The sequence below is a fragment of the Amphiura filiformis genome, chromosome 5, assembly GCF_039555335.1.
Source record: "Amphiura filiformis chromosome 5, Afil_fr2py, whole genome shotgun sequence".
Taxonomy (NCBI): domain Eukaryota; kingdom Metazoa; phylum Echinodermata; class Ophiuroidea; order Amphilepidida; family Amphiuridae; genus Amphiura; species Amphiura filiformis.
Window position 1 is genome coordinate 54,070,748 of NC_092632.1, and position 24,200 is coordinate 54,094,947.

The window sequence follows — 24,200 nt, forward strand, 5'->3', positions numbered from 1 at the left end:
ACTACATTTGTAACACCTATGAACATTCACTCCAATTGAAACATATCAAGTAGTTTTCTATTCGACAAATCACTTTTAAACCAATCTAGTATTATTTTATTCATTACATCATAATTTTTAATCAGGGTAACCCGATCAGCAAAATTGTTCTTACACGTGGCCCTGCATCATAACAATTGCACGACAGAAATTTAAAATTACGAATAAAAAAACCAAAATTGTAAATCAAATCAAATCAACCTGACAAAATATAGCATTAACCAGAGTAAAAATTCGACAACACAAATTAACATCTAGATACAATCCCTCTAAACCCATTATGTTATTATATATCGTATCAAATTCATGCTTTTTAACAAATCTGAATATATGCAAATTATGACCCGTTACCACAATATCCAGAAAGGTTACACATAGAAATTTGATAACAAACATTTCATTGATATTTTGATATTTCTTGAAAATTGAAATAAAGTTTGAGCATATTAGAGCCATTGCGGTTCAAGAGCCACGAATATCAAACTTGCCTGACACTTTTTCTCGCATTGTCTTGCAAAATATTTCTGAAAATGATATTCTCAACGAGATCAGTTATGTCTACCCTCACAGAATTACACCATTTCACACTCCGCAGAGATATCCTACGTGACCTTGAGGATTAAGGGCGCACACCACCAATTCACTCCGCGCGCGATGTAATGTGGATGAGTTCCGGTAAAATCGAAATATTTTTTGAGGTATTTTGGGCCTTTCTGTGGACTTGTATTGAAAAAGAGAAGCATGTTATAGCTTAAATAAAACATTGAGACCTATTATAATACATGAACTTGGATCGCCCCAAAAGGCGCAAAACACAATTTTTGAATAAAGTAGGCCCGCGGATTGAAAAATGGCCAGAAACGGGGTTTCAGGGTAGAGAAGGGGTCGAAAATGGTCATGGTGCTGTTTAAACGCCAATATCTCGAAATTTAATCACAAGACTACCCGTACATCGAAACATATATTAAATTTTCATCGATTTGCAATCGATAGGTAGTATTTTTTATAGTCAATTTGTTGCCGAAAAGGTCTAAAATCGCGCAGAGAAAAGGCGTGTTTTCAAGTGTGTTTCAATGGGACGCTGCATTGGTGGTATGCGCCCTTAATGTGCCACAGTTTTGAATACCTCCAACCTTAACTAAGGCCCCTACAAAAATAGCTTATGGAATAATTGGATTTAAAGCTGTTTGGGGATTGAATTATAATGCTGCAGGTAGAAAAAATGAGCTTGTGTTGTTATACATCTTCAATGCGTAGGGCGGGGTTTCAAACCGACCACCATTCTTACAGTGGTTTCTGATTGAGCATCTTTTCACGAATGACTCTCATCCGAGAACAGGCTTCATCCCAATCGATGTACGCTCCTTCGAGATGTCTCTCATTGGTTTCTGTAACAGTGAAACTGCTTCGACCATGAAGAACTCTCTGGTTAGCAAAACTCACGATGTCTCCTGTGTATGAAAGATTGAGAACAATAGATTCAGATTGCATTATTGTATGCTACCGAATATGATGTAGTTTTAACTCAATTAATTGATCTAACAGGAGACTATAATTATGTGCATATAGCACATATTCATAGCAAGCAGAATTCAGTATTGGCTATACTAATCACAAGATTTAAGACGTAATCAAGGCGTAAGAGCGAATCATGTGATTACAAGTGTCGAAGTCCAGGTAGCGACGGATGCGGGTGATATTCCTGAGATGTGTGTTCAACAGATGGATGGTATGTGAGATGTCATAAATTGTCATGGTTATGTGGATGAATGATGTCAGACCGGCACGTGTAAAGAAACCTTTGGCGCTGTTTGTTGTGAGGTGATCCCGGGAGGTGATGTGGCAATGAAACCTCACGTTTTATCATCGCTCAACTTGAAGCTTGAGGATATTGGTAGTCATCAATGAACGTATTTCATTTATGCACTTACTAAGTGACTTAGTGAGTGTGGAGAGAGCCTTCTGAATTGATGCAGGATTGGGTGGATCGAAGCAAATGCTTAGCTGAAGTTCGCGTAGGCCTACATGTGGTAATATAGACCATTGGTGATAATGGTATACACTGTGAATGACAAAGGGCCAACTGTAGAACGTTGTGACAGACCATAGTTCATGACATTCTGAGCAGAGAGTTCATTTTCAATTCTCATGCGTGATGTTCTGTTGCTGAAATATGACTTCAACCATTGATGTGCTGTGTCCGACAAACCAATCTCCCTTTCCATCCTGCTAAGAAGGATCACATGATCAACTGTGTCAAATGCATAGCTAAAGTCAAATAATACTAGGAAAACACCCTGCTGGTTATGGATCGAATGCATAATATCAGTTTGGACTTTCAGCAAGGCTGTTTCTGTGCTATGAGCACGGCGGTAAGTTGATTGAAATAGCTCACTGGCACTATTGTCAATCATGTGTTCTCACTTCTGTGATGGTATTGACTACATGCTTCTCAATGACTTTGGATAGAAATGGAAAGCTAGAGACTGGTCTGTACTTGTTTAATTAGTCAGAATTGAGGGGAGACGTCTTAATGATTGGTGTTATTACAGCACGTTTAAGAGACTGAGGAAACTCTCCTGTGGAAAGAGACATGGTGATAACATTTGATATTGCATGAACAAAAGTGGACAGATTGTCTTTCAGATACCATGTGGGTATTTGATCTGACATATAACTCTAGTACTCAGACCTATGATTAGCTTTTCAACATCACCTTCACTTAAAAAGGGGAAACTTAGACAATTTACATGACACTTCATGATCACGACATACATTTTACAAGACTTCAATGAACATTCTCAACTTTCTCTCCAAAGTAGTGAGCTAAGTTATCAATTAGTCAGTGCTTTGATAGAGTCAGAGGCAGGAAAGATTTTGATCTTAAGATCTTGATGAACTGTCGGCCAAATTATGCTTTATGCGGCAAGGCAACCGACGATCAGGCAAATTCAATAGGTTTACCTAAGAGGATAATCTTACACATAAGAAAAATTTCTTTAAATAATGTAATGTGCGCCCATTGACATGATTGAAGCTTTGATATGATGTACTGAAATATAGCTGTTTAGATAAAAATTCTTCTTTGAGACAAGTGTAACAGTCTCAACAAAACGATATAATAATGTCACCAAAATGCGCTACCATATTGCAAATTTGGTAATTCCGGCTATTTGGATGGTGGAAACTCCTCCTGAGGTTGCTACCATTTAAACCAGAACTTTTTTGAGGGCATTTACATCCATTTGAGCCGCTATGATGTACAGAAATCATTGTCGTTTTGTTTACATATTCTTCAAAACCGATGTAATTTCTAGCAACATTTGTATGGATGTCAAGCGAACAGTTTACCAAGCTTCCAAAGTTCATGTATCATAATTCTTATATCTCAGCCTGGACACAATAGATCGTCGTCATGACTCATGAGTCGACTATCACAAAGGTGCCACTATCGCTTATACAGGTTGTATGAATGAATGTATTCTAACCGTGATTGAAAAGCCTGCCCCTTCCAAACGCACGGTTGGATCCACTTGAAATGAAATTTGTAGTAACTTTATAATATTAAAATTTGGTATCTAGAAACTCATACCTTCAGCCATCTTGATTTCAATTTTGTTTTCTTGCTTGTATAACTCCGTGTTAAATATCTTGATGGCTCGGTAGACTTTGTATACATCTTGCACTGTGATATGGATGTAAGGTGCTCTCACTTGGTCGTTGTAACTGATAGCTTTGAAGCGCCCATCTGGGAGAAGCCTGGGTTATAAACAATAGTAATATAGCAAAAGTAGTACAAATGATGATGAAGATGATGATGGAGATGATAATGGCAATTCATACTAATACTAATACTAATACTAATACTAATACTAATACTAATACTAATAATAATGATAGCAGTGATACTGTTCCTCTACTTTCGGACATACTGTATTATTGGTGATCTACGTTTGAAGTGATACTCATTAGAATCCGTCCCCCACTCTCTGAAATCCACTGGAATTGTAGTAAGAATACGAAACACTTCCGGGTCAACGTGTTTTATGTCTTCAGCCACTTTGTATCCGTCACAGAACTGATTCTCGCCACCCTTTTTGTGTACTTGTTTAATACAATGCAACATCTGAATCTGTTAATGGAAATGGAAATAACGTACAATAATGATAGATTTTCACAGCACATTTTACAGCAATGTTTCCTGAACATTCCGTGTGGAGACAATCTCCGGAAAATCTTCATGATATATTATTACGAAACAGTACCCACCACTTTATAGATTTCTCCGTAGTCCACTTGCCTTGTGCATACTCTGGTTATGACTTTTATCATAAACTCTGATTTGTATTAATTTTGTCCCAGCCGATTTGTGCTCCTTCGTCACTAAACATTAGTGACGGAGAAACACAAACCGGCCGCGACCGAGAGAAGGCCTATTGCAAGATCATGGGTAATATGGTTCTGGAACTTTCTTGCAGAATATTCGTATAAAGAATAAAAATCCCTTTAAAAGGGAGAGCTTGGCCTTGGAATACCCAAACTTAATGAAATATATCAAAAAATAATTACAAAGTACATACTACACTATAGGAACTCACATTGCAGTAGGCCTATACTCGGTTATAATAATAACTGGCCCTTTACACACCTGCTCCAACAGCAACTACCATCTAGGCGTACCTGACCTATGCATTGTTACCTTCCTACCTATAAACCATATATACCTACCTATAAACATAGACCATATAGATGGTATGTGCTATAAAATACCTTAAATCTATACAATCTACTATACTACCAACCCACAACCTAAATACCCACCTACCTAAACAGTAGCTATCCATTCTCCCAAACGTCAAACATGACTGACAGACACCACATATATCAAGAATTTTCCAGTACCATAGACCACGGAAGTAAAACACATGAATAGACTGTGGTATTGCACTCTCTTCTCTTATACTGTGATGCGAAAGTTCATTAACCACCAAAATTATTCTTGGTAAATTGTCATGTCCAAGGACATGATAATTATTGGAATTTGGTTAAATTTATCTTGGAACACCTGTCAACAGTCATTAAAACTCATCATACCCAGCTCAATAACAATCACTACCGAGCACTACTTTATGAGGGAAACAAGGTTACCTGGGAGATTGCTATTTCATCTCTGGGTCAACATGGTCAAGTCAAAGAGTGCACTGCTGAATATATAGCTAAATGAATGTTGTCATGGGGGAGTGAGGCTACTCTTTAGCCTCCTGCAAACCCACAACTTAAATTTGAAGCATTATCCTACAACATTGTTTTACTGAGGAAGAAGCAAATGCATGTTAACGAAATAATAACAAGACTAGTCTCCTACTTCAGTTCAAAGGTCGAGGTCACAAACGAATGATAATATAGCTTGGCTTGTAAGCCAAGCTAAAAAGTGTAACGACAGAGTGCCCAGCCCTGAAGCCAAACTGTCGGTTGAAAATGAGACAATGTTGGTCAAAGTACTTTCTCATCTTCTTGCTGCTGATGCATATGCTAGTCTTGGTGTCAAGGTTTTTGTCATACCAATCCAGAGCTCCTTAAACTTTCTTTGATGGACAAAAGGCCGGTGATAACAGCACAGTTCCGCTTTCGTTTTGAATAGAAAACAGCATCAACTTAAAGCCATATTGAAACATTTTCATACAAAATAGATTAGCATTTCTTTGCCATAAAATGTTAGTTTTTACTGTCAGAGATATCCCCTTTTATTTTTGAGCCGACCAACTACGGCAAAGCAAAGAAAATTGGAATTTACTACCAGCGCATATGTCGCCAATACGATACCACTCCTTCGGTCATGTTATGGTACGACCTTTTGTTGTGTAGATCACCGTCCCGCACGCCGTGTACGTACTGTGTGTTATGAACATCGTGTATGCGTTTGACTGATAATTCCATCGTAATAATAAAACGCCGGTTCCGGCGTTTTATTCAAAATCTCGGATTTTCACAAAACTACAGCACCTAGAGTCTTGATTTTTGCAGGGTATTATTGGTTTAAGGGATCTGGAATGAGCGTTTTAAGCGTTTCGACAGTATTTTTTGTGGGACATGAGAGCACATCAGACATATCGAATTGCATTCTAAATACGCAGAATGTCTTTCTGATATCAAATAATTTTCATTTCTTGAAATTTACGATATAATACAAATTTTATGACAAATTATTAAAATTTGATATTTTTCACATTTTGATATATAACAGTCCTCGAAGTAAATTTTATAAATCTAATGATATATTCTTAAAGTGTATGTAGTTGGAAGGAAAAGCCGACGATCAATTGAAAATTTTGACCTTTCATATTGAAGATATGGATTTTTTTCCAAAAAGGCCTAATTTTTTTGGGTGTTTTGGGAAAAAATCCATATCTTCAATACGAAAGGTCAAAATTTTCAATTGATCGTCGGCTTTTCCATATTGTTAAATATCAAAATATCAATTTTAATGATTTGCCATAAAATGTGTATTTCATAGCGAATTTCAAAAAATCAATATTATTTGATATCAGAAGGACATTCTTCGTATTCAGAATGCAATTCGATATGTCTGATGTGCTCTAATGTCCCACAATAAATACTGTCCAAACGTTCATACCCCACCCCTTAATAAAGTACAATATAATCGTGTAAAAAATGAATTTCCTCAGCAAATGTTATAATATGGCTTTAACTCTTCTTGGGCGCAAGATGGGAATCTCTCACCATTGGACGACAATGTTATGGAAGACAGTCTTCCCATCCGCTATCGTTGCTTCTACCTTTCCGCATACCTGAGCATGCTGAGCCATAATCAAGAACTGTGATGAGCTGTCCAGCTTGGATTCAGTGGTGAGAAAGAGACCCGGCGTTACCGTAGAATGTGTGAGGGATCCTGGCATTCATTTAATCGGACACATCTGAGTGTCAGCTCAGCCATGCGTTCACATTTTTTAATCATTGTCGAGAGACGTTTCCAGTCACCAACTTGTGATATGTTGGGTTTTGAGGCTTTCCTTTGGTAACTTTCGCGACAAGCTTTGCAGAAGAGGGCTAGGGCGAAAGGGAGTTGTCGGCCCCGTGATAAAGAGCACATTGGAATAAATACTAAGGTGCTGGTAAAGGTTATTCACAACTCCCCGGACATTGCTCTTCAGCCATGCCTCCCTGTTGTTTTGGAGTAGAGCAAGACTAAGAGTACAGAGTGGGGAATTACCGAAACATTTTTTAAGATGCAAAAGAACTCTTACATTTGGTGAACGAGCGTAGTAAGGCACATCAGTGTGGAGTCCTAACTCTGCATTGGTGAACGTGAGGTTGCTTGCTTCAGACTTGGTGATAACCTGAAATGTATCCCTGCAAAAACAAAAGCAAACATATTCGGTATTAAATCAACTATAACAACCACGGAATTGTATACCTCGCAAACACAAAATGTTTTCGACATTATTCGCAGAAGTTTAGAAAAGGTTGCCAGAAAACGTTTAAACGTCGGGTTACATACGAGGGGGGGGTAATGTAATGAAAGTTGACCTGTCATCCCCATGTTATGAATTTCATAATATTTCTTTATCACATAAAGAATGTACCTTTGTCTTTCACCACATACTACACACTGGATTACGAAACAGCATTAACATAAAAACAATGGCCTACACACACTGCTCGAAAATGCGTGGAATGATGCATGAATCTAAATAGGTCAAAATGAAGTCTTGTTATATATTTTATATTTTCTCGGAAATTAAATTATGCAGAGTTCTGTTGTTTCAATCGAACAGTCAGTGACAGTGGTAGAACACAAACGTTTCAGCTCATAAAACACCCTTTTGAGATCTAGAATTGTTTATATTCATTAAGGGCATGATCACATCAGGCACTTTTGATGTAGGGACGTGGAGTCGACCCTACATCGAAACCACTTCCCAGTGTAGTGTGAACACAAAGTAAGTGGATTCGACCCCACATCAACAATGTGGATCGAAACTACCTGGTTGAGGTAGTTTCGACCCTAGGAGGTGGGTTAAATTTCGTAATGTGAACACGATAATGTGGAGTCGATCCACATATACCGGAAGTTGCTGTGGTCGTACGGGCCGAAATGGTGAACGTCAATGGAACAAAACGAACTGAAGACGTCACCAATCAATCGATATTGGGGTCCAGCATTCGAGTCATCCGCACCCAAACGCAATTACCGCGCCGGCGCGCGCGATCAACTTTGCGCCACGCTAGGCGTCCTGCGCGGAATTGCCAGCTCGCAGTACGCGTGTAGTTCTTCACAGTGTAAAAAGTAAACAAAATTGTGAAACAAAATAAAGATTGAATTTTAAATAGCATCGCTGTTTTTCCGAATCTTTTGTATTTTATGGCATAAAAACAAACTGGAACAAAGGTAACTAGTATACAGTTCCCGTTTAAACAATTATTTTATGGAAGCTAAAGTGAAATATGACAAAACAGAAGAGAAAATACGCTGTATTTGGTATTTTTACACCGTGGACACGTGAGAAACGCACGTGTTGTTTGTTTACATCTCAGACCCCAATATCGATAGGTGACATCATCAGAAAAAGGTCGCTTCTGAGGTGATGGCTTTACGAAATTTGGTATCTATGCTGCGTGGTACTACATGTGAGTCGTTCTACATGTAACATCCGGGTATGTGGATTCGCTCCACTTACGTCATAACCCACTTTCGATGTAGATTAGCTTGCTAGTGTGAACGCGAACTCAATGTGGATTCGATGTGGATCGACACCACTTCACTACCTAGGTACGAACCCACATTGTGTAATGTGAACACGCCCTAATAGTTTGTTTTCAAATATGTCCAAAAGGGAATTTCCCATTATTCCCATATTGTTACATCTATGCAAAAAAAGTAGTCGTAGAGCCCTATAACTTTGTAGGTTTCATACATTTCCAGCAGTTTGTATCAGTCATCACACCTACGCATCCGCAGATTGTATTTTTTGATTTGCATCATTAATCACTGCACGGAATATCAGCTCTTACACTTGACCAGTTACTATATTTTCCTTTGTTTCATTTTGAATAATTAATGTCATTGTTAATAACTGCTTTTTCATTTGCGACATTTCTGCAGAATAACATTGCTTGTCTTTAAGTCCTAAAGTTGTTGAAGTTCAGAGACATCCCATTTCCACGCAAGTTTAATGGCGTGTTTCATATTTTTTTCCAAAGGCAGACCTGAGGTCTAGTTCTTATTTCTGCCCTCAAACGAGACAAATTCATCATGTTCTTCTCTGTTCTCTGACGTTTTAAAGACATGTCTTTACCACAATTTAAAAGGCCCGCTTTTTTGCGTGATTTTGCAGTTCCCGTAGGCTATTGATTTTATAACTGAATTTTATATACGTGTACGCCGTCGAATTTCACATTACCAGGATTACCAGTCAATGTGTGAAAACTACAGTACTGGGTGCAGCCAGTCACTGCATTCGTAAGATGTAGCTCTGACTGCATCAGGACTGAAGTCAGTTTTCTCTGTATTATATTATTAATTTGTACCACTAATGTGTGTCGAGATGAAATAAACTGAACTGAACTGAAACTGATTCGTGGGGTCAGGTGCAATTGGAACAAAATTACTTTTTCCCTATGGAGCCATTTGGGGATCTTTTTCCTTCAATTGAATTTTACACAAAGCAGCATTTGTCAAATTCTTCAAATACTGCTTGACAGACAACAGATTCGAGTTTAGCATATTCAAATTAACAAAAAGAGGTTGTCAATTTTTGCGCAACCATTCTAAAATACATAAATCCAATACTATTAAAACAATAATAATAATTAAAACAAATACCGAGAGACTTACAAATTAATGTTCTCGGATATTTTAGATTATATAGCTGACAAAATTATATTGCAAAATTAAGAACACATCTGCAGAGTTATTTTTCTGTATGTACTCTGTTAATAAAAACGTTACTGCTTCCAAAAATCACTTAAATCTATACTATCGCATCTCATTGTAAATTTTAATTTAATAATTTATAACTCAATAGCAATAGACCGAATACATTTCTTTTGTACACAACCAGAATTTTGCTCACTATAGACGGTTTCAATAGCAACCAGCATTACTATAATTTGAGTTATGAGTCGTAAGGTCGTAATGTCTTACCCATAATGTGACGTCTTCAAGTATGAGATCCTTTTCCCTATTTCAAGAATTGCTCCTTCTTTGTGTGGCGCGTCTTTGATGAGTGCCAACCCATGTACCTGCAATGCTTCTATCCAATCATGGAGACTCTTCTCATTATGTAAGATATCAGCAAATGAGAACGTGGGTATCTTATGTTGCATCTCGTTGCCCCAAAACTGACGAACTGGAGCACTCACGGGATCCTCACTCATATCGGAAAATTTGTTTTCTTTAAGCCAGGAGACGGGAAACTGACTGCTGTGGTCATCAGACCATTTAATGTTCAACGTTTGGTCGTCGACTTCTGCTACATCTGGAATGACGTCAGGGTCCAAGTTGGCCATGAGTACAAGACGACCACGTGAAGAAGGATGAAAACATTTGTCACATCGACAGTTGTCTCGCAACCACACGTAAGGATATGTTCCAATAAGATTCCCGTCATCATGTTTTAAAAGACAAGACCGAGAAAGATGATCAAGTTCTACTCGCAAAAATGTAGACATTTTTAAAACATATAACTGCAGTGGTCGTTGTGTAGTATGAAATATCTGAATTCACAAAATAGTAATAACAATAATAATTATTATATAATTAATTACTAATTATTAATATTTTTGTGACAAAATATCGTCACAATAATGGTATGTGTTTTGCTCACAGTTGGATTGTTACATTTGGCAATGTGGTCGCTGCGTTGTTCACATTTATAGATATGGATAACTAGAGCTGCTGTGGCTCTGGAGCCACGGATATCAGGTCTAGCCTTAGTAGAGTATTGTTTGGATAAATTGTCCCCTACATGATCTGTGACACCTATCTGTACACAAGTCTTATAAACTTAGATTAGCAGTTCCTTTGGTCAGGTTTGGTGGTCATAGTATGTAATTTAGAGGAGAAGCATATCAGATTTAGATATAATTACCTCTAATGACCAGTTGACCATTGACCCTTATTTGAAAGCAAACTATAATTTAAAAGCTTGGGTCAGTGCTTCTTCTGGCCAGATGCGGTCAAAATTGGTACAAGCGTCTGGCACTAGTCGAATTTAAAGACGCATTTTATTGGGAGAGAAAGCACAAGAGGAAGAAAGAAGATTTTGGAGCTTCACAATATATTAGGTGTATCACCTGATGTAAGCGCCGAACCCAGTGCGCAAGTCAAGATAAATCGCACTTTTCCGTGGGAGACCTTCGAGGCGCAAGTAGTATATGATGTCCCCCTCCGTTAGGGTTTTCGTGAGGTGCCGGAGGTGCTTGTGTGACGTCACCTCATGTCATATCTATTTTGAGCGCAATGACGTCATTTAGGGAGTTTCCTATCTATTTTGAGCGCGATGACGTCATTTTGGGAGTTCCCATCTATTTTTAGCGCGATGACGTCATTTAGGGAGTTTCCCATTTATTTTTAGCGCGATGACCTCATATTGGAATTTCCCATTCTATGTATAGAATTGACGTCGCGGGTATGACTCATAGGGGTATTCCGGGTTATTTTTAGACAGTGATTATGTAATAACTCGTGGACCCGAGTAATGAATGGACTTACCCCCGTCTCTCTCCCTATAATACCATTACCCAACCCTCCCACGGAGAAGATGATGAGAAAGTAGTCTCTCTCATCTTCTTCGCTTCCACCAACCCACGCAAACAAGAATCAATGTACCGATTTTACTTTATCGTACTGGTATTTTTAACGCTTCTATCCAACACTATGAACGAATGAAACAACACACCACAAACACAAAGTATGTTTTTCGATGGAATGTTTATTCTTTATTCAAAACATAATATAACCGTGTAGTATGTACAAAACTGCTTATATAATACATATGTTTTACAGGTTGTTAACATAATAACTCTGGTGACCCCCTTGCCTAGAACAAATTATCAATTGTACCTGATTAAATATAAAAAAGGTTAATATTATTCAAGAAATCTAATTAATGGTATGTTTGGTTTGGGATTTAGTTGTTTAAAATAACGAGTTGTGTAAAGATATCATGTTTTAAAAGCTGAAAAATATAAACGAGCTGTGTAAAGATACCAGTTGAAGCTGGTCGAAATGTTAGCATTTAGATTTCATTGGCAATAATGCATTCATGTTTACATGTATTACCAAGTTTCACATCTTTTTTGAATATATATCTCTCGAAGCAATTTCTAAAAGAGTGTTCGATTTTTTAATTGCTATTGGTTCAATATGATAAAGTAGCTGGTAGATATTTGATAAAATCTATATATCTAAATAAGTTGTAGTAATGCCATCATCAAGAACTTTTCTTTTGGGGTAAAAGTAGGTAAATGCATCTCGGATTTGTTCATAGGTTAGAATTTGGTTTTCTTTGACTCGAAAACCTCGGTTTGTGGCAGAACCGGCTTTGCGTTCTGTCAGCACATGAAGATACTTTTCTTTATTGATGATGTTATTTTTCTTATTGGCCCCCTTGCAACTAAATTTGTCTTTAGACCCAAAGCCATACCACGTTTTGCTGCAGAGTGCAACAATTCCATCACCTTCCCATTCTAGTTTAAAAAGACCCGGAGTACGTTTGTCATATTGGTAGTGTTCTACCGTGTCGGTGCGAGGCAACCACGTGTGCTTTTCTCGGTGAAACTGATCCTGAAGTTCGGGTTTAACCAAACTTTCGATACTGTCGCTAGATATAGCGATGTAAGCTGAATCAGTATCCATTTGTACGTACTCAAAGTTTGATCTATCTAGGTAATAATCGAGAAAGTCATAATAGAATTGAAGCATTCTGAGCTTTGCGTGTTGATAAACGAAAAAACCCACCTGAATAGGTAGATCCTGTTTGATTTTGGCTTTGGCCATTTCTACTTCGTAACAATTTTCTGAAATGGTGTTAAGGTCACGAAACAAATGTTCGTTGACCAATCTGCTGGCATGGTCGGTATTAGTTATTTTGATATTACGATGCCTATACTTATTGGTGATAGTTTTCCCGTAAGAGGAATTACCCATCAATTTCATGGTATCGGCAATGATTGACTTGGAGGGATCGCTATCACCCATTCGTCGAGCATCCGACACGGCATCTACAAATTGCGAGAAGCAAGCAACTGGCGTATATTCAATTACCTCGTACACTCTGGTTATTTGTAAACCGTGAGCGAGGTACCATTTGAGTAGAGGTGTAGCGAATAACATTTTTTCTCCAAACATACTACCAATTAAACTTCTTCTCGGTGTGCTCATAATGTCATACTCTTCGGCATAACTTTGCATAAAAGAACCGATATCGTTTCGTGAGATTTCCGTGTTCTTAAAAATAGGTGACATTTCCGAAAAGTATGACTTCAAATGCTTTGGAACGCATATGTCGCATTCTACGCAACCAAATAACCGATCTGACTTAATGGCATCTATGATTTCATTCAAGTTGAGTTCAAATTTGGAATCCAAGGGGCGTTTCCTACTCTGTAAAAACTGCCGAAGTTCTTGATTTTCCCTTTTCAAACGATAAAAGTCACATTCCCACATTTCTACAAATTTGTGTCCTAAATTTTCTATATACTCTCGTTTTTCTAACGTTTTCTGGTACCTCCGTTGCATTTCCTTTTCATCGTGCCGAGGGTTCATTTTACACTTGTGACCATGATACCAACACCCTTGCATTTCAAACACCTCGTTGGTTTCGGCTGAGAAGCCATCAACGGGAAGCATTCTAGGACCTATACGTTTTTCAGTGTTATTCCCTTCGTGCCTAATAAATATATCTCGTTTGTAGGCTTCCCACTCGAGCCATTCTTGAGCAATGACTGAGAAGGGCTTTCTTTCTTTTCTAAAACCTGTAGTTTCTTTTCTACGAGTTGGATAACCAGTGGGCATTTCTTGCTTTAAAGCGCTAAGATACAGGGCATTGGCATCATATCCGACGATCTTTTGGACTATCTTATCACCACCACGTATTCGAGTCTTGCCAGTTTCGTGGTATCGGGTGAAAACGATAGATGGTCCTCCTACAAGATTTTCCCTAAAAAGTACGACACAGGTCTTGATCCTTGTTACCGAATAAGGCAAACTTGGCCAGAGGACTGATCTTGAAAAGGTATTTCATCGTTAATCCCGGAATAGAGATCCCATCTTTGAATAAATCAATTCCCCTGACACGATAGGTGTCAGCCATTTTTTCCACGGCTTCCACAAAAGGATGTACATCTCGATTGTTATACCAAATCAGGTAATCCCTCATGGTTGTCATCCCTTCTCGATCCCACACCTCGTGACACATTTTGTAGTCTTCGTCAGTGATAGACGTTCCCTTCAACGCGCTGTCAAAAGCCTGCTTCGGTGGAAGAGATGTGTGGTTGAGATTGTTGAGATGAATCCATTCATAGGGAAAGATCCCTTTCTGCATAGAACAATCGAATGCACGAATAAATTGGTCTAAGCTAAACCCCGGGGCAAGAAAATTGGTTACATCTAAAAACTTCAAATGATCAGTGTCAATGGACATATAGTTGTTGTTGCGTTTCACCAGATGAGTTACTGGCTCATTCTCCACTAGATAGGGAAGTAAATATCTTTTGACAAGATTGATGTCATATTTGCCGCTATTGAAGCCAAAAACCGGCAACTGTTGTAAATGCGTCTTTAATTTTGAGCGCAAGTTGTCCAAGTAATTACGTTTTACCTTACACTTTTCATCCCCCCTTAACTTTTCGATTTGATCATCCAACTGGGAAAATACAATACCAAAAGATTGCTCTAACATTTCATAATTTTGCAAACTTATTTCTACCAGGTACTTGACCATATTTTGACCAATTTCATTTGGATCTCCCTGGCTAACGAAACAAGTGGGTTCGGTGTAGCCTGGAACGTTACTACATACGCTGACGCTCAATGGAATATGATCGAACGTCCAGGTTAACTTATTCCCACCCGATTCTGCAGAGGATTTAACCATGTAACATTCAAAGTCGAATGTAGAAAAGTATGGGTAATAATCCCAGTCTGTTGGTATGTCTATGCCTTCCTCTCTGATCTGATCCAGTACTGATGGCGGACTCACGTAAATGCCACGTGGAAATACATCTACCGTACCTGTGTTGAAATAAAACACATACAAAACATTGTTAGCAAACAACATCTCATAGCATTAACCATGTTAACCTGAACATTGTAGGAAATCAACATGTTTGATTAGAACAGCAAGCCAACATTTTACCTAACCAGGTATGCCTTAATACTAGTCGTATATAATTTAAACAATTTCATGCACAAAAGCGTTATTTTACATAACCATTCAAGTCCTATATCATTATGTATAGTGTAAATATAGTTCCATTTCATAGGTTGAGATTAAACATTGGTGTTTGCTATCTTTTACAATTTTTCTCATTACTGTTTACCGAGTTATTTGATATATTGAGCAGAACCAGCTACATATTTGCAACATCATTCTTTTTTTTGTTACTTTAGTTATCATGGTTATGCTATTACTATACAATAGAGGGTTTGTAGATATTAATGAATAATTTAGAAATGATTCAGGTTTATTTACTAACCTTGACATTCGCACGTGGTTTCGTGTCGATGGAGTTGTTTGTTTGTTTTCCACAATTTATTGCATTTGCTGCATGAATAACTCTTGCAATATCTGTTGATATTGGAGATGAAACTAAAATGATGCTTCTTGTGTCCATACAAATTTAAATACATGGTATCGGAATACCTCTCCAAACTCCTGCGTAGCAACCGTGCCACGATATGAGAGTCATCTACCATCGCATCATCAGTTGATTTCTCCGTATTTTCTTCTTCATACGTCTTACATTCATTGTCTTCCTTAGATTTATTGTCTCGTTCGACAAGTTCGTAAATCACAATATTGACATTGAATTTGTCCTCAATATCATTAAGTTGCTCCATCTTTACTCCTTTAAAATCATTCACGGATGCATCAGTGAACTCGTGGAAGAGGATTTGGTCTTCTTTTCTAAAGAGTTTTGATGTTCGCCTCTCTGAAGAGCCAAGCACCGAAACAAACAAAGATTGTCTTTATAAGGTTTCTGCGTATTTGGATCATTGATGAGGGAGATTACGGCTTGATTTTGAGTAATGTACTGGGGAAGATTGGTTCCTGCTCCAATAGGGTGGTCTCGAATTTTGTAGACGAAAAAGGTGACATTGGTAATTTCCTCCACAATCCATTTACTGCAAATAAATCAATTACGACATGAATTAGTATTAAACATAAACATATTTTGTTGTTGTTATTATTATTCAATACTGTGTTAGTCTATAGTTACTTTAAAGAAATATACTCACAAAAGCGATATTTACAAAGATCAGAGCAAAATTTTAATTACCTGTTGGGGCGTAACTCTCTCGCATACTCCAAAGGATCCTGTTCTTTCAATGTGGCCTTAAATGACTCGAAACTTGATCGGTGATCAAGTGAGGGTGGGGAAAAAGTCTGGTGTTTGAAGAAGAGTAGTAGAACTTTCGCTCGTTAGTGTCATTGTTGCGTAGAATGAAGCCAAAGGAGACGTTGATCTTGAAGGCATTCTTTTGCTTTTCAAAGACTTCTTCCGCGCAGTGTAGTAGCGTATCAACGTTCAAAGTGGGCAGCTGACAGTTATATTTTGTTAGGATTTTCGCTTTTTTAACGGAAGGTCTAATCTGTCGCCAATTGGTACGATAGAACCGAAGAAGTTCTGGGTCGTCCATGAGTTTATCGATGAGTTCAGTGGGTAAATCATCCACTGTGGCAAAGGGTTTAGGGGCTCTCTTTGGAGGAGGGGGGACGTTGTCATCATCTGCATCACGTTTGGTAGCATGAGGTGCTGCTGCAGTAGTTGCTTCTGTACTATGTGCCACTTCAGAACTCTTATTGTTATCAGGTAATCCATTTTTGTGACTTCGAAGGTGGCGTTGGAGGTTGTCTGGTCTCTTAAAGAATTTCCCACACTCTGGGCACGCGTATACGCGTTGATTCTGTCCATGAATGGTTCTTTCGTGTCGTCTGGCGGAGGAAGCACGATTGAATTCTTTTTCACACATTTGACACTTGTGTATTTTGGCCATGATGAGTGAGAAATCAGTCTGAAGATAAAGAGCTAGAGTGAGGTGTTTCTTCGATCGAGGTTGAAACGGAAATAAACTTGTCTAAGCTTGTTAACATTTATATTCACCACATAATAACCTTTGTGCTAAAAATAACTCATGGGGAAAACCCAATAACCAGATTGAACTGGTCCAGACTAGAAACGGGGAGTAACTTGTAAATGTTGCTGTGACATCAGAAGTGTATAACAAAAACATAATACCATTAGACTATACATCTAGTGTAATCAATTAGGTCAATATAGACCAGTGGCAAACAATTGGTATGCATTTGCTGTACAACGGTCAAAATTATAATAATTATAACATAGTTTCATGACATTCCCTAGAATGGGATTGCGTCATCAAATGTTTCGTTGTCTGGTGTCAATTCATGCGGCTCAGTACGTCGTTTTCAAATTGCGTAAAATTGCGTTGTATGATATGCATCGTTTGCATCGTTAAATATACTTTCTAGTCAGTTGGTATTGTGATCATCCTCATGGCTCAGAATTTATGAAATGCGTCGTTTGCGTCGCAAAATGCGTTGTTTGCGTTTCAAAATGCGTTGTTTGCGTTTCAAAATGCGTTGTTTGCGTTGCAAAATGCGTAAATGCGTCATGAAATACGTCATGAAATGCGCTTTTGCGTCGCATGAAGCGCTTTTGCGTCGTGACATTTGTTACTGATACAATGTTTGCGTCGTAAAATATACTAGTCAGGTGGTATTTATGAAATGCGTCGTTTGCGTCGCAAAATGCGTTGTTTGCGTTTCAAAATGCGTTGTTTGCGTTTCAAAATGCGTTGTTTGCGTTGCAAAATGCGTAACTGCGTCATGAAATACGTCATGGCTTTTGCCTCGCATGAAGCGCTTTTGCGTCGTGACATTTGTTACTGATGCAATGTTTGCGTCGTAAAATATACTAGTCAGGTGGTATTTATGAAATGTACCGCTTGCGTCGCAAAATGCCTTGTTTGCGTTGCAAAATGCGTTGTTTGCGTTGCAAAATGCGTGATTGCACGCATGCGCTTTTGCGTCGGGACATTTGTTACTGATGCAATTGTTATATGATGACTGGTTTTAGCAGCTTCTCGTCATTTACAACTGAACCTTCAACGAGTCAACATGAATGTAATCAAACCTCACGCTTGTAACCTGTGCGATAGATCATTCGCACGAAAGTACGACCTACGGAGGCATGAAACAACTGTACACGCCGAAGATGAATCTGAAAAAGAGGAAGATATCGATGCCGATTGTGAAGATTTTGAAGAACGCGATTCCCAAGATTCCGAGTCCGAGGATTTTACCTCTGAAGCTTCCGAAGTAGATGAATCCGAAGATTCCAATGAAGATGATTCTGAATCTGAAGCAGAAGAGTCATCGGATGAAGAGATGGCTAGTGATGAGCTGGAAGACATTGTGACCGATCAACACTGGTACGAACAAGCTATCGATGACACTCACGAAATGAGAACGGAAAAGTACGAAAAGTACATCAACGAGGGAATGGATGAGAAACAAGCTAAGGAAAAGGCCTATTTGAAGACTTTATGGGCGGTTAAACGCATCTTTTTTGACCATTACATAACATTTTTGTGGAGTAATGCGCAGCTGGGAGATGATGAGACACACCAGGAGATAGTGGGAGACCTCGAAGAGAAAATGGATAAAGGCATGGACATAATGAAAGCTCTGAATAGAGTGATAGCCAAACATCAAGTTCAGTTTGATGGTCTGTTTCAGTACCAAGACGAGGAAGACAAAGAAATGGAGGTTGGCGAAGACAGTGATTAATATATACATGTAAACAATTCCTTAGCTGTTTCTTGTAAATAATGAATACAGTTATTTATAATACAGTTATTTTTGTAAACAACTTGTAAAATAGTACTATATGTAGTTTAGTATTACACGTTTATATTGTTGTAAATAAAAGAATAAACTTTCCATCGAAAAATATACCTTGTTTGTAATGATGCGTTATTTCATTCGTTCAAAGTGTTGGATAGAAGCGTTAAAAATACCAATACGATAATGTGAAATCGGTACATTCATTCTTGTTTGCGTGGGTTGGTGGAAGCGAAGAAGATGAGAAAGACTACTTTCTCATCTTCTCCTCCGTCAGGAGGACTGGGTAATGTTATTATAGGGGAGAGACGGGGTAAGTCCATTCATTACTCGGATCCACGAGTTATTACATCATCACTGTCTAGAAATAACCCGGAATACCCCTATGAGTCATACCCGCGACGTCAATTCTATACATAGAATGGGAAATTCCAATATGAGGTCATCGCGCTAAAAATAAATGGGAAACTCCCTAAATGACGTCATCGCGCTAAAAATAGATGGGAACTCCCAAAATGACGTCATCGCGCTCAAAATAGATAGGAAACGCCCTAAATGACGTCATTGCGCTCAAAATAGATATGACGTGAGGTGACGTCACACAAGCACCTCCGGCACCTCACGAAAACCCTAACGGAGGGGGACATCATATACTACTGGCGCAATCTTTTTTTTTTTACCTTGGAATGCACTTTTGCACCCCATTTTGAAAGTTGTGGTGCAATTTCATCTGACGCAGAGTGCAGTCTCAGACAATCAACACATAAAATCAGTACAGATTTTATTAGTACAGATTTCATTTTTACAGATCAGTACTGATTTTATGTGCTGATTGTCTGAGACGGCAGCACCACACTTTCAAAGTTGTATCGCAACAGCCGAATTTTGGGGAGCAAATGTGCACTGCAATATTCGAACGCTGGGTACACGTCATATGTATTGTCCTACATTATAAGATCGTCGGTCATCACGACATTTTTTAAACGACGTTTCATTAAAGCTCATTAAATTAGACAGCACAATTTGGATACTTGTTTTGTCTCCTTTCTTGTGACCTTTCAAACATGACAATTTCATATTAGACAGTTATTTAACAAACAAAATCAAAATCACTTCTCAAGTTTCGCATGGACAAAGGTGTTGATAAAAGCTGCTGGCAATGGGCTCAGCCACACCAATTGGACACCACGTATTCGCCATCGAAGTGGTTACGTAATTCTCTTGGTTACCGGATCACACTATTTTGGTATGCCTTCGAAGTTCGAGTGCCATATACTTTGCGTGGTGATTGTTTTGATCGTGGTTCAATACTCAGACGCGCTATCAAGTTGACATGGTAACATTACGTAACTTCGCTGGCGAATAGGGCCGTCGCTAGACCACTTTCTCAGGGGGGGGGGAATAAATTTTGCCTGTATGAAACGCATGGTCGGGCGCGAAGCGTGAGCTCAAACGGTCGAGGAGCCAAGGGCTAATTTAATGTGCCTCCTGATTAAATTTTATTTTGAATGAACATCATGAAAGTGATGAAACCCCAAACAAGCCCAATTTAATAGACTACTATAATTATTTTGCTCAATTTATTGTGTGATTAAATGAATGAAAATGAACATAATAATGATGATTTTGAAATGCCGTGTCAACAGAGAAAGTGGATCTCATCTATTCTTCAAATTACTGTTAGATCAAATTATTTAGATATCTGAACTATTTATTTCAAAAGATTATAAGGTTTAAAATGAATGACCGTACACCACGAATGAGCCGTAAATGTCCTAAATTGTATTCCGAGTTACAGTGTAAAATGTGAACGAAGTTCGTATTCATAGGTACCTCAAGTTAGTTCTACATGTATCTCGTTTTGATAGCGCTAGTCAAACACCTCTTGAACCAGTCAATAATCCTATTGTTGAAGAGGATAATAAGATTCTACCTACAATATTTCCTACGCATCCGAAAACCGATGATCAGAAGTCAAAAGTGTCAAATTTTGTTTTTAATATTTTGTGAGTAGAGCCCTCAACCTCTTGACCCAAATGTACATTCTGTGAATGTATCTTTGTAGAAGCTGTTGCTGAAGAGCAGTGCTAGAGCGTCACCTTTCTCAGGTTAGCTACAACAGCACCGTTCGGGATTACCCCGCGTTCGGGATTACCCGCCGTTCCCCTATGTTTACGAGTAGTACATAACATATGAGCCCTAGAGCTCCTTTCATGCGCGACCTTCAATGGACAACTCCCGGCCCATTGAAATTGTTTATTTGCATAATAAAGACAATATTGATCACGATCAAATTCTAAGCTCTTACGGTAACATATTGATCTAAAATATATTTTTTATTTTTTAGTCCAAATATTTCTCATGATGTTGATATACATATGAATTGTAATATCAGAATTTCCTAATATAGTATAAAGAAGCGGCCTGATTTTATCCATATGTATGAAAACCATTAAATTTGTAATATTTGAGGTTTTTTTCTGATAACAAAAACAGCATACGTTCTGTGCATTGAGAGTATTGACAGTCCATTCTCTCAAAGCTGGCACATCTCATGACATCACAATTTTTTATAGGTCAAATCTGTCTCGTTCGAAGAAACTCACCGCTTACAGTTGGTTTTTGCGAATTTGAAAAATAGCGATTTTCATTTGCTACATACTCTTGACTAAAACATTCTTGTTGATTAAAACCTGGTTAAAAGTAATGCAAATATACCATATTTTAATGTAATTTACTTATCACTATTAGCAGAGCATAACTTACTCTGCAAAAATCAATATTAAATGAAATACGTCACTATGTAAAAAGGACTAATGACAATTTCGCAGTTCTAATGACAAAATACGTCGTGCAAATACGTCACTATATGAAACAGTTGAGCAAATACGTCACTATGTGAAAAGTAAAAAACATCAATTTTACCGTGCAATTACAAATACGTCGCGCAAATACGTCACTATGTGAAAGGGCATTCTTCAATTTGCAGACACGACATACTGGGCTTGCGCAGTATAGATGATCGGCATATACGTCGTTATGTGATACAGATATTACAGGTTTTGCAAATACGACATAATTAAATTAATTAATACCTTACCAATTAAGCCACTTGGAGGCATGGTTATTGGTGAATAGGCCTATATAGAGTAGAACATAGCAAGTTCCAATTTTCTCAAAAATGTTAAGAATGTCGAATACGTCAGTAAGTGATGCCTTAAATTAGGTATGTCACAGTGGCTGCACAATAATTCTGCTACACTGTGCATGCAAGCATAACAGTGAATTGAAAAGGGCGCGATTCAAATTTGGCCAATTTTAGAAAACATCCATGTCATTAAATGAATTTCTTCATATGCTTCATTTATCCAAATTGTTTAAATTTTTAATATATGGTGTGTGAAGCCTTTCCGAGGCTAACATCGGGTCCTCAAAAATTAAAAATTGTTTTGTTTAAGAGTGTTACGAGTCGTACTTGACTCAAGGCCAAAATCACCTTTTACCCGAACTCACACGAATGCACAACACAAATACACTGTTCGTTTACGCTAACAAAATCTAAGTCTTTAATTGAAAGCAAGTTTCGTTTGGTACAATATAATGACTACAAATGCACATATACATTAATCAAATATAATCACTCTTTATCTATTTTGTACTTAGCCAGCATTCTTCTTCTTGGTGATCATAAAGTTCTTGTAATGTTCTGGACGACTGATGTAATATATCCCTATTCACTTGTCCTGCGACAATCAGCGAAGTCCTTTGTACACTTGCATCGATAACTCCTTGCGTATAAAATCCTTACACGAAAATGGTGTTCTCCAAACACGTTTACAACTCCTTGCGCAATTCTCCTATACTAAACTCCTTGCGCTGTCCTCCTATGCTAAACTCCTTGCGCCGTTCTCCTATGCTAAACTCCCGTTGCGCAGTTCTCCTATGCTAAACTCCTTGCGCTGCTTTCTCCAAACTTGGTGCTATTTCCACCTTTCACACAATATCTTCAGGAAGCAGGACTGCGATGCAGTTGTCCCCACTTATTTTGACAGTTGCGTTGAATCAAAATACCAGACTTCAGCAAGTCGACAGAAGAATATATTTCCTTTCTTGGAAGAATAACGTTCTTTGACGTATTCTAGACCTTCTCCGCCAACACTGGTAAATAGTAGTACTTTGACTACATAAAATATTTCTGGTTTGTAATTTCCTTTCTTTCAAGGAATTGGACTGTAAGCATAGCCCAGATCAACACTATCAACTGTGACAATAATTGTGTTTACATTTCTTATATATCAAGCATGGGAAAAACCCCATTCTATTATGGGCCATTTACTACCTTCACATTATGCTCAATCTGGGAAATTCCAAAGTCTTAATTATAACATTAACCTTTCACATGACATCACTTCCTGAGGGGAAATCCCATTACATCACTTCCTGAGGGGAATCCCATATATGATGTCATCTCTTTACAATCTGAAGGGGGGTTTCCAAATATTCCAAATTAGATATGATTCACTTGTTTTGCTCAATTTGAGAGGGGAATTCCCCTAAAATGTCATCACTCATGTAACTTTGTAAACAAAGATAAATCATCAAATTAAATTACTCAGGGCACATCACAAGAGCTACTGACTGTTTTTATGGATTTTTGAAGATCGCTCATAAATCAGTAAATATAGGCCTATTGAAGTAAAGGAACTACCACCATTTAGCTGAAATACTAATCTTTCTTAGCATGTAAATTAATTCCGTCGACAACGAATGAAACACTTCCCTAAAACTAGTTGAAGCAAAACATTAATCAATGATATTTTTAGGGAGTAATTTTCCAAACCACAATAGCACTCAGCCATTGTGTGTGGCCAAGGCCATACTATTTTTGTATACGCGGTACAGTAAAATGGCTATTGCTTTTACTGATTGTCCTCCCATGTTAATCCAGATGACAAAATGTTAATTTAAAGTCTCATTGCAACTGAATTTTAATTTTTACTTTTCGGACTTGGCTTTGAGTAATGGTGACACATACCATGTTTACAGTAA

General features: G+C 38.0%; 2 protein-coding genes across 2 annotated transcripts; both read right to left on the minus strand.

Moving 5' to 3' along the window:
• Positions 1–12,460: 12,460 nt before the first annotated feature.
• Positions 12,461–14,216, minus strand: LOC140153366 (uncharacterized). Its single transcript, XM_072176099.1, has one exon. It carries the CDS (start codon positions 14,075–14,077, stop codon positions 12,461–12,463), a length of 1,617 nt encoding a protein of 538 aa, XP_072032200.1. The 5' UTR covers positions 14,078–14,216.
• Positions 14,217–14,222: 6 nt separating this feature from the next.
• On the minus strand, positions 14,223–17,324 carry LOC140151689 (uncharacterized). The gene is given in 5 exon segments (XM_072174024.1): positions 14,223–15,295; positions 15,760–16,131; positions 16,164–16,408; positions 16,564–16,639; positions 16,642–17,324. Coding segments are annotated over 5 exon segments (2,406 nt in total). The 5' UTR covers positions 17,282–17,324.
• Positions 17,325–24,200: the final 6,876 nt, after the last annotated feature.

Bases quoted from the DNA above. Each gene is read 5' to 3' on its own strand.
- LOC140153366 (XM_072176099.1), bottom strand. From the start codon at position 14,077: ATGCCCACTGGTTATCCAACTCGTAGAAAAGAAACTACAGGTTTTAGA.